This window comes from Anopheles funestus, chromosome 3RL (genome assembly GCF_943734845.2).
Source record: "Anopheles funestus chromosome 3RL, idAnoFuneDA-416_04, whole genome shotgun sequence".
NCBI classification, from domain to species: Eukaryota; Metazoa; Arthropoda; class Insecta; order Diptera; family Culicidae; genus Anopheles; species Anopheles funestus.
The window spans coordinates 69,321,615-69,333,766 of record NC_064599.1 but is presented as its reverse complement, the minus strand read 5'-3'; the positions used below and the strand labels follow the sequence as shown (position 1 = coordinate 69,333,766).

Genomic DNA, 12,152 nt, shown 5'->3' with positions numbered 1-12,152 from the left:
TACCCGAAGTTGATGATTAATGTACGGCAAAGTACCAAATCGCTGGTGACTCCATTCCTATGAGTCACCGCCGAGAGTTCCAAGTTTCTGGGTAATGGTGAAAACTGGAATGTCCACTTTTTTCGGATCCTGTTTTCATCGGTTCTGAGAGGACTCCACACCAAAAACGGGCCACAAACATTGTGTTCTGTGATTCATACATTTTTCCTTCTAATGTGTACACCCCTTCCCGTGTGCTCGACATTCGAGGCTTTTGACCCCGGAGTCGTAACTGTTTGGATCGCTTTGCTGTCGCTACTACTACTACTATTAGTTGTGAGTATGCAAATGAGCTCGTACAAAACAAAACAAAAAACACCCCGAAAGAAATTACAAACAAATTCCCCTACCCAATTAACAGTTAAATGACAGTTACAGTTATGCCACGAGGAAGGAATATTACGGCACACGTGGATGTGGGTGTTAGTGTGGGGGATAGGGAGGTGTTGGAGGGAAAGGGGGAGAATATTATGAAATAGTATTATTTTCGGCAGATGGATTGTGTTTATTCATTTTCCCTTTTTGGCTAGTGCACTGCACCTCTTGGTAAACACACACATAAACATAAGCGTCATTAGCATTAGTGTGCAGCATAATTTAAATTCATCCTGCTTGCCCCGTCAACAAGCGGGAACTAAACAAAACGATGACGACCCGAAGGGGCGCTGAAGATGGTGACGACAGTGACGGCACCAAGTCAGAACAGTTACGAGTCAATAGCCTTTTTGAAAAACGCACGTTTACGCTCCCGCGTAAAGAAAGACGAAAAAAGCAAAAACAAGCAGCAAGCACGGTTAGTCAAAGTTAGCAAAAAAGGGCCACTGCAGGAATGGGGCAAAGAAACCCAAGAATCGCGCATAATAACGATCTAAACAACAGAGTGCTGAAGTATGGTTGTTTGGTAATTTTGAAGCTAGACTATAATAAATTTGTAGCGATTTGAATGGTTATGATAGTTAGACATCAAACTCCTTGGAGAGCTACAATCTCTTCTCTAAAACCGATGTATGTATAAAGTTTTGGAGTGTTTTTTTTCTTCTCTTATTTTAACCCAAATTTCATTGGTATTTCCGACTGATGACGAGTACTTGGGTATCAATTCGTCAGGTCACACCAAGCTATGTTGCAATAGCTTCACCTTAGTCACACACAAAAGAGAAGCAAACAAGAGAAGTACAGTACACTCCCATGCAATGATGCTCCCTCTCTCTCTTTCTCTTTCCATATTGCTCAATCCAACGCTCTCACATTTTAAAACGAGGTCTCTGTTTATAGTGGTCGCCACGTGCTTTTTTACCAGATACCATGCGCCTCCATCACTTTGTTTTTTACTTTTTACTTTTTAAAACCATCGACTGTTACAGTTTTACGACGGTTTTTCGGAAGCAATATTAAAACGAGCGATAAAACGTTACTGCGCCGTCAAGGTGGATCGTAAGGAGAGGGTTTTACCTTTCAAAGTAAAATGCATTTAAGCTGCTATAAGGTGGGGTTTTAAATGTAAAATAGAGAAAAACTTTATAGTTATTATGTTAATGATTTTTCTTTTATAAAATTTTACAAACAATAAGAAATAATTATGTTAATATGTTACATGTTAATAAGTATGCAAGTAAAATTACATAAATATCACATATCAAAATCGTACAGCTCGTTTCCATACCAAATGAACGGTTGAATTCGTTACTGTTTCATCGGCTCTCCGGTCTTCCCTCGTAATTTCTAGAAACGACGATCGTCTGAGCCCTTCGATGCCGCGTTAAACGCACACAACCGAACCAACCCGTGCGTTCTCTTCTCGACGTATTTTTCGTCACCATATGGTCGGGTATTCTTTCCATCGGTACACCGCTCGATACGTGCGAGCGAAAGAGTAGCAAACGCTAGAGCAAAACCACCCCGTCGTCGGGTAGCATTGACACATTAACAGAGCAAAGACCTTTGGCGTTCGTTTCTTAGCCCGTGTCTCGGGTCTAGGGGTTTCTTGTGCCTTTTTGGGTGCCGTGGGTGCGATGGGAAGGGTGTAATGTTGGTCAACCACCCAGCAACAAAAACGCACCGCCATACACATACACAACACTAAGTTAGTCGTCTTTGCGTGTACGCTGTTGCGTGTGACTGAGTTTTTAGCGAGTGGGGTTTGCATCTCGGGGGTTTTTTTGCATCGTTTGCATCCACCCCAAATGCAGTTTTTCGATGGAGTGTTGCCATTGTGTACATCTTTGTGTCCTAGGTTGATTTTGTTGTTTCATTTAGCGTGGGGTATAAAAGCTTATTTTAAATTTAATAAAGAATTATTGTATTTTTTTCATTTTTCCATTCAAAATTAAGTTCTCTTGTAGAGCATATGTTTGTATTTTTTTATTTATTTATTGAACGTTTAACGGTTGGCACGCTCGGTAAGCAAATACTAAGCTGTCGAATTTTCTATGAAATAATTACTTCACCCAAAAAGGCGTAGAAACAACAAATAGAACGTACTCGAACAAAAAGTGCTGTGTACAGAAAGCAATTTATCAACACGTAGAAAAAAACACAATCAATGAGCAAGTACAAACACAATTTTTACGCACAACTCTAGAAGACGCTTCGTTATTGTTATTGTCACCAATTTACTATCGTCATTGGGGAGAACGTTTGTGACGCAATTTTGACTTTTTGTTTATACCGATGAGACAGGATTTGAAATTTAAATGTGTACGTTATGCTCTTACTTTAAAAAATAATTTCTTTATTCTTAATAAATTTAGCTTCTAGAAAACAACTTTAAAAAATGCGCCAAAATGGAGGGCAACTCCGAATCGAACAATAGGGAAAGAAACAAGCAAAACGATAAAAATGAGATAAACCAAACGTTCCGACCAACGATGAGGCCAGCATTGAGCACAAACAGCTCTCGCCCGGAGAATGCACTACGCCGATGCACTTCGACTGCTGCACTGTTGCTGCATTCGTGCGAAACCACATACACACACACACACAAAACCTCGCCACCGAACGATAAGCTTCGCAAAATCGTGATCATCTCTTCACCCGCAGACAAAGCGCTCAACGGCAGGACCGTCGTTTGCTTGTTCGATGATAACGGCGCATGGGACGCGCGACTTAAAGGGATGAAAAACTGACGGCGCTTCGGTGTCGTTGGCCTCAGTAACCCACATGCAAGGTTGATGACCTAAATTACTTGCCTTCCCTTTGAATGTTCTCGTTCTCTCCGTGCCCTCTATCACACTATCTCTCTTTCTCTCTCTTCCCTTTCCATGGGGTATACCCATCAATTCCATGGTCGTCGACCTCATCCATCACGGGGGTTGCCCTGTTTTTCCTTTCCTCGTTCCTGCGCCCTCTTGGTCAACGTTCTTATTCATGCCCGTTCGCTGGAAATGAACGCTCGCTCGCAGTGTTCATGTTCTGTCATGCTCGGTAAATAAATAATGTTCCGTTGGATTCTTTAACCCTTGTTCCGATATTTCGGTTCTAGGTCGTATGCCACCCGACGGGAGCAATGAACCGTACAATAATATTATTAAAAAGGCATGGTATAGGAAATAAAAATGTTATACTATTTAATTTTGTACTTATTAATTCTCCTTTTTACTTGATACCCTTATCAGTGATAGTAAGTGGTTGGTAAAACGTTATCACCCGAAAAAATGCAGGTCGTACACATCCGGCCACCGAACAATGAGCGGAGCAATATAAAGAGAAAATGAACTTCCTCCGTTGCTTCTTTCGAAACAATAACGAAAACGAATGGCCGTCCAAGAAAGGTAGAGAGATAGAACAAGCGCAAGCGAGAGAGAAACAAGCAAAGTGAACGTTTATAAGAGAATGCGACAATGCGAAGTTCTTGCGCCACACGCATTCGGGCCGGGGCATTGAACGGGACACGCGCGCTCTCGGATGAACACACGCACCAGGAGTTCATTCCGAGCTGAAACGAGTATGCGCTCCATGCGTATAGTAGATTCACCGCTCTCAGTAGTACGCGAGTAAAAGAGTGAGCAAAGTTCCACCCTCTCGCACAAAGCAGCCATCTTTGTTTCTGTGCTTCTCTTTTACACGCGTAGGAACATATGGGCTGGGGGGGTTGGAAAATTGGAACGTTTCACTCTTTCCGCTTGCTATCATACACACACACCGTGAAATGGGGGGGCTGCTGCTACAAAGCCACAGCTGGACGCATAAAATGGACGTCATACACATTTTGAAAAAAACACAAGACGTCAGAGTGAGAGAGAGTGAGAGCAAGTATGCAAGTGGTGAGTGTGAGAATGAGTGAGATGAAAAGATTCAGCTATGAAGGGTGAATAGAGTTTCCCCCTTCACTAGCGAGGGGGTGTTGGTGGTGGCCTCATAAAATCTCAAGGCCAATCCCTCCCCCCGCAATTCCCGCTCACACACACACTTCTCGTTCTCTTTGAAGATTCTGTCTCGTTCTAACCGACAAGAAACGCTTATACTGGCTAGTCTTTTGTGAATCGTAAGCGAGAAGCGCACGTCGAACGACGACATTTTTGAGCCTCTCTTTCACACGTGGTGCGCTACAGTAAGCGAAGGCACAACAAGAATAATACCAACAAGGCAAACGAACGTGCAGAGGGTGGCAGATAAAAGAACGAGGCCACTCGAGTTCATTCAACTCTTGCTTCAAGCTACCGTCCGTGTTTGGTGGAGTTCGAGCGTTTTTTTGTTTTGTTTTGCATGTGATTTGGCTTCCGAAGGGTTGCAGCGAAACGAAAAGAGCTTCTTTTACGGCTCACCCTCGCTTTTGTCGGCCGGAGAAATAGGGTTTTCTATTGGGTTTTCATTAATTAAACAAGTGGCAAGAATGAAGCAACACCTTATCCGTACCGCAGAGAAAAAAAATGTCGACACAATGAGAGATAAGAAGAAACACATTAATGACACAGTTTATTAATGCTTTTAGCACTCAGCGCTTCCTCGTAAACTCACTACGGACCTGATAAAGCACAATGATAAGCAGGTCCTTTTTAAAAAAATAACAAAATAAATGAGAACTTCCCAAATACGCATATCTCGACCTCGACGAAAATTCGCATCCGCCATAGTGCGCCGTACGGCCAGGTGAATGACCCTGGTAGTCGGTGGCATGCGCGTTTTACCTTGCAAAAAAAGAATTAGGAACGTAACACACACACACAGACACGCGAGACCGTTTAACGACTAAAAGAAGTTGGGCCAGTACGGCCAGATAAAAGTGCGCACCATGTGTGGAGCAACAGCAACAACAACTACGAAGCAACAAATAGCAGGAAAAAAACAACAAACAAACTGGGCTCCCGATTTGAAACCGAGTCAGTGTGTCACTCAGCTACTCCCTCCCACCATCACAATCCTACCCCCCCCTCCCATTACCACACCCTCACCCCACAAACCCCGTGGCGTTAAGCATGGGATGGCACTGAGAAGGAAATGAGTTAAAATGGCAAAAATAACATACAGGAAAAGAGGAAGCAAACGACACGCTTCATTTGCGAAGAAATTGATGATGGATCCTCATTTAAATGAGTGAAATATCTCATTTCGGGTCGGTTGTTGGTTGGACGCAAGCCGATGCCGAGGACGCGAATGTGAGCGCACGCATGCATGCAGCGTGAGAGAGATATGGGTCAATAATGGGTCTATTTATATTTAACAACAACGAAAAAAATGTGCCTCAACAAAAAACACACGAGGGGTGATGATGAGTCTGAACGGTCGCTATATGATGGCGGTTTCATTTTAATCTGTTTTTTTTTTAATTTCAATTTAATCCCCTCGTTTTTTTACACTTCACAACATCCGTGAGTGGTGAATGAGACACGGTTCGTCTTCTATTCTTTTCTCTCACTTGTGAGAGTGAGCGATGAGAAGGGTAAACATATTGGCGCCAATTTTTTGACATTGACAGCTAAGTAGATTTTGACTTTCTTCTATATTATCTCACAATTAGAGATGTAAATTTGCAATAGAAAAATATTACTCCTAGCAATGGAAGCTGTAACTAAATTGCTGCCTCGAACACACCCACCTAACTGCCAGTGCCAGTACCTTATGCGTCCATGTTGCAATCAATAGCTCACGACACATTGCGCTGACAAAAAAGCTTCGACAGCAATGCTTGCAACGAACACGTTAGGCGCAAAGGCAACAGACACACAAACCTTCACAAAACTCCCAATCGCCAATTTGCGTCACCTTGCAGACCTACACCAGGTGGTTCAGTTCACCGCAGCCGTGCATTTCTTGTCCTTGACAAGCGCAAACCCTGCCCGACCTCACTCGAGCTACCCGTACCGTTACATAGCACAGGTCGTCGACTTAGTACTGGGCTGCAGCCTGTGTTTTGGGGGGTGCGCTTCTAACTCGGTAAACTGCATACGACGAAATCGATCCGGTGGCCATCTCGTTCCAGTGTGGCCGAGCTCGTTGGCAATGCACCGTCAAACACCGGACCACGTACACAATGCACAACGATTGCACAACAAAAGCGCAACCGAGATCATATCGCTGAAGGGTTTTTTTTTGCTTTTCGCTTCCAACTGTGTGCAAGCAAAACGGTTGCTGTGGTGGGTTTTGGTCAAGCTTCGACTGGACGACCTGCGTGAAGTTGGCCCTTTTCCGGCACCACCGTGCCCAGTTGGCGAGAGCTGGAGGTGTGATGGAGCTAATTAAAGCTTGCCTCTAATAAGCATTATTTTTAATCAATTTAGCTGAAATCATATTTAATTTTAAATGGTAAATATTATTTAAAACTTCTAGAAACCTCACGCATATCCTGCTATATTCGGTGAAGGTCACAAACAGTGTTGTGGGTGAAAGGATGAAGCTAACCGAATGGAGGAGTGGAACTAGGCCGAAGCCCCAGGTGTTTCGGCACCGTTGCTCAAGGTTGAACCACACGGTAAGTTCAACAAACCGAACGCAGCTTCAAGACCAACTCTTACGAAAAAAAAGCAACCCGCCAGACTGGGAATCGATTTACGAGCCCCATGCTCTTCTCGCTTTAAAGTCGCACAATAGCAGCACAAACGGTGGCAGCTGCGCAAGAAGAAGAAGAAGAAGAAAACAAAACCCTTCTACTCATAATTATGAACCACACAAAATGTGCCCTTGTACTAGAAATTGAAATTCGAAAGGATTTTTCTCGCTTCTTGTGCCGCGTACGCAATCCAACCGAAGCCGACGAAGGAGCGAAACGCGAGCGACAAATTCCATCGTTCCATAAACTATGCAGCTTGTGTGTGTGTGTATGTTTTTGCTGCTTTGACGTCGGCGGTCCCATTTGCCACTACCACACGACCACGGTAAGCTTATGCTGCAGCAGTGGGAGGTTTTGTTCGAAAATTACAACACCGCCAAACACATCCTCCCTTGCTGCAGCCGAAACGCATCCACAAACGGTGGGCGAAGAAAGAATTCACGCAACTTTGGCTTCGCGACTTAACTTTCAAGGACATGTGCAAACCCCCGGGTGACGGTTTTTTTTGCTGGGGACCGAATGCCGAGACTTACGAAACCGTGTGCTGAGTAGACAGCCACGATAAGCGACAGCGCGTGAGCGAGTGGGATGGAGCGAACGGTGCCTGAGAAAACGAGGCCAAAACCGAACGAAGCAGGATAGAAAATTGAAAGAAAAGAAGTCAATAAACTCGCCACTTCTCTAAAGGCCATCGACACACGCGTACGGTGGACAGAAGAGGACGGTAGTTCGAACTACTAAGAATGGAGCAAGCTTTTTAATGCATGCGAACGAAGAACATGAGCGAGAGAGAGAGTGGGAGAGCAAATGCGTGCAGATTCTAAAAGCACATGAAAAGCTCACCATTACTGGAAAGCTCCACTGATGGACACTCAGTTGAGAGTGGAGAGGATGCAAAAGAGAGAGCGAGACAGAGGGATTGTACTAGGGGTCACTGGACGTATCCAATGTTAGATGTCGTAAAATGAAGAGGTTGAAATGTCAAATCTATCAAAATGGAGTCCGGTTTCTATGTTGCGCCAGCAAAGGTGTTTTATATCCCAGTCACCCGTCGTTTCAAGGGCAAAAGCTTTGCTACGGGATGACATTAGTTCAAGCTGACTTAAAGTTTGAATATTTCTTTATTTTTTCACATTATCGTAAAGAAGCAGTTGTGACCGAAATTCTGTTCCCCAAAAGAATTGTTTCTTGTTCCCGTAAGTAGACGCCCCACTTGAATCGGGGCGAGGGGACCGGTTCTTAATACTTCATTATTTTCTTTCCACTTTGATTCTTACGGCACGATTTAGCCCCTCTCACTTAAAGCCGTTCGAGCGCGTCTTCGCTCAACATTACGACCGTCCGCACAGTCATTGACCGATCAATGAAGTTTATCGGCCTTTGCCGTTCACTCGCGGCTTGTCATTCGGTGGCACCATGGCCACCACGGCAAAAGTCATCCCCCTTTCCCCAAAGACCTTTTTCTTGATGGCAGAGTGGATGTTAGGAAGGAGTCGCCCATGATGATGCATGTCATGAATGCTGCTCAGCTCACTCCATCGCTTCACCTTTGCGAACTGGATGCAACCTTCAAACGTGTTTGTTCTAACAAAACAGTTACAATCTCCATCGGAAAGGTGCTACCGAATCATAGAATCATGCAGCAGCAAGGTAAACAATAGCCAATATTATTATCCCGCTCTACCTTCCATTCCCAAGCACCAAACGTGACTTGGGGAGGTTTTTCCATTCTTCATTTGGGTTCCATTTCCACCATCGCACCTTAAGAGATGGTTCTGAAAAAAAAATCGGTACAAAGACAGAGAGAGGGTTGAAAGAATGAAGATGACTTTGGGTCAGTAACCTTTCGCGTTTGCCACATACCAATACCAGCTGGCCAATGTTGAACAGCCAAGGGTAAGCAGCAACTATGTACACCCACTCCCTCTCCATCTCCATCGGCAAAGAGCAGCTGTTATTCTCGTTTGGTAGCTTTCTTGTATTTCTGTAGTATGTTCTGTGTTTCTTTTTTCTTCTCTACTTTGCCTCTTTTTTTCTTGCACAACCGTCCTCTTCTTTACACCTTTGTTCGCACGTTTTGTGCGTTTTCTTGTTACTTATCTCGTTTCTTGCACTATCATCGTTACTCTTCGTTACTTTTGCTTGTTACCTTTTCTACACATCCGTTCTCTAGTCTCTTTACTTATTACATGTAGCTATTTTTAGCTTTACTCGCTACGCTTAGAACCTTTTCTAGTTCGCTTCTATTTTCTACTTCAATTTTCCACTTCTATAAACTTCTGCTTTCCTTCGCGCTTACGATGATAATCGGGTTTTTTTCTCTCTTCCAATCATTCCTGCGTTTGCTCTTTCAAATCTTTCGTAGCAAACTATGTGTTTTGTGTGTTCATTCTACTTCCCTTTTTTTGCAGCGGCAGAAAAAAAGGTCACTGAACGAAAAACCTGCTTCCGGAGGTAACACCGTACGAAGGTGAATGGCTTCTGTAACCTGTGTTCCCTTTGGTTTAGCTTCAATCTGGCCGTGCCACAGCAACAAGGTGAAGAAAAAGCCTTAATTTATGAACACCTTGCTCGCTTCGGTTCGGTGGTGTGAATGAACCTTCTGCAACCAACTTTGGGGCAGCCCGCGTTTGTAGCTTTTCATCGAATGGAAAACCTTCAGAAAACTCGAACGTTCTTGACCACCGGGTCGATTTCCTCATTTGCCATGTTTTTGAGGTTAGAGTTGCGCCGAAAAGGTTTTACAATATTTTACACTTTTTCATGGTCGTGAAGTGAAGGCACGATGGTTGGTGTTGAAGGTTTTTTTTATTATTTTTTTTATCTTTTGCGTATCCAATTACCACTTCCTTCAAACGCCTACAACCTTTCTCATTTAGGTGGATTGTGATGAAGTTTCGAGAAACTTCTTTCTACATTAAATTCATTTATTATCTAAGTTTGTATAATAATTTCTATCCTAATTCATAATTTCTATCGATCACAAATTTCCTTCTTTGCTTAAAACCATTTGCAATATAATAAAAATCACACTTACCTTGCATCCTTCACAGGAATGGACACCATAATGGAAACCGGACGCTTTATCACCGCACACTCGGCATAGGACGGTTGTGCCATCGAATTCTGAAAATAAAAAAGAAATAGAAACGAACCATTAGTTGCAGTTCTTCCCGATATCGTCCAGAAACTTTGAATGACCGATAAGAAAACCGGGTGAAGGCCACTGAACTCGTCCGCTTATCGTGAACGAAAAAGGCAGCGATAAACCGATAGACCACCCTTCCTTAGGATGGGTTGCAAAACCCAAACCCCCACCAAAAAAAAAACCACTAAAGTCTCCCGTGACGCATATCATATTTTGTGGTATGTGATCGAGGATGTGCAGTTGTGTGTTGGTTTTGCTTTTATTACATGTACGTTAGCAAAAGCACAAGCTCTTATCGGCAACCGTAAGCGGCTGTAACAAAGCCTCTCTCCCCTAGTGACCCATATTGATGTGCGTATGAACGTCTTGGCACACTGATCGATCGACGGCGTGGATAAGTATGCTGTCGAACGAGAGCGACGGTTTGTCATCACGCAAGCGTTTACATAAATGCGTTCGATGGCTTTTCCGGGCCTAGAGAGAGAGAGGCCTAGAGAGCGACAGAGAGAGGAAGAAAAGGAGGGCTACTGCGGTCAACGTCCTGGTGTATAGGGCCAACCGTTGTCTCGAGTGGAGAAAGTTGCTAATGACGATCATCGTAGCAGCGAACCGATCGTTGCCCGGAGTTATTGCAGCGCTTCGCTTTCGGTGATGTTTTGCGAAAACATAAAACAAAACAAAAAACTACCATCCGAACAAGGGAACCATCGTGAGGGAAGGAGAGCTCGCGAAACAGCTACTCTTGCTTGAAGCGCTTAAAGTTGTATGTAATTATACAATCGTTGTATAATGAAAATCAAAGCACAACCGGAGCAGTAGCGTCCGGCTTCCAGAGCGTATTCGAGGCTTGCTTTTCTAAGCGACTTTTGAATAATAAATAGAAGAAAAAAAAAATACAAACTCCGTACGAAAGCATCGAAAAGAAATGGTGGTGTATCGTGCTTTCGAAAAGCACTCCGCACGGTGCATACAGGGCCGGATTGGATGAATGATCGTGCTCACGTCATGTGAAGGAAGGTGTCTCGGGCGGGAAGAGACGAGAAAGTGGAGTCGTTTTGTTTTCATTAGATTTAAGTGTGCAGTAAGGGGCTTTTGTAATTGTACCCTTGTAATGTGCACTAAGACACAAGAAGCAATAAAATTTTTACTTTTCATGTGACGCTGTAATAAAATGTGCAGTAAAATGTAACGTACAGCAGGGGAAAAAAGGGAAAACAAACATTATTAACTAATAACTTAAGCGTGAGAAAATTTAGCAGAGATGTTTAAGAAAGTGTAATAAAGTGATAAAAAAATAGAAATTTACTTTGAGACTATTGGCAAATGCACAAATATACGAATATAAAACTAAAAGAAAACCACATGATTTGATAATGTGATATTGATAAGAAAAATATAAAATAATAACAAAAAAATGCAGAACTGATATAAAAATAAAAAGATGTGAAGTAATTATTTAAGTTTATTCTTATAATTAACTAACAGAAGAGTAAAATCATACAAAAAGAAAAACAGAAATTTGATAAGTTAAGAGAAGATAGTAACAAATTAAATCATAAATTTGTAACTATTTTTGAAAACTAGTCTAATAATGAAATGTTACACATATAAGAAAAAAAATATACTAGCAAATAGAATAACATAGAAAAAATAAAGACAAAAACGAAATAGTGAAATAGAAGAGAAAATAGAATAACATAAAAAGACATTTAAAAACAATAAGTGAACTAACAAAAAAAAAATAGGGAAAGAACAATATAAATGAGGTAAAATTAACAACTAAACAATATTGGAGAAGAATAATAAAATAAGAAACCCGTTTCTCAAGCAGCAAAGAAAGTAAATAATGATATTTAAAGACGCTTCCATTGCATCACAGTATTCATTTGTGCATGCTGGTAAAGTTAATTTTGTTCTCCTCTGTTATCTACCTACACTTCTTCATCTTCTAGCCATGCTTGATAGTAAAGATTGAAAGCT

The 12,152-nt window shown here is 42.5% G+C and overlaps 1 protein-coding gene and 1 long non-coding RNA gene across 2 annotated transcripts in view; one reads left to right on the top strand and one right to left on the bottom strand.

Annotated features, from left to right (window-relative positions):
* LOC125768673 (uncharacterized) overlaps window positions 1-12,152 on the top strand; it is a 336,169-nt gene that overhangs the window by 131,998 nt on the left and 192,019 nt on the right. The window lies entirely within an intron of this gene.
* Window positions 8,257-12,152, bottom strand: part of LOC125768654 (ecdysone-induced protein 75B-like) — a 48,221-nt gene continuing 44,325 nt past the window's right edge. Inside the window, exon 3 of the mRNA XM_049436641.1 lies at window positions 8,257-10,150. Within this exon, the coding sequence (XP_049292598.1) occupies window positions 10,005-10,150 (146 nt within the window). The 3' untranslated portion in view covers window positions 8,257-10,004. The remainder of the gene's footprint in view (window positions 10,151-12,152) is intronic.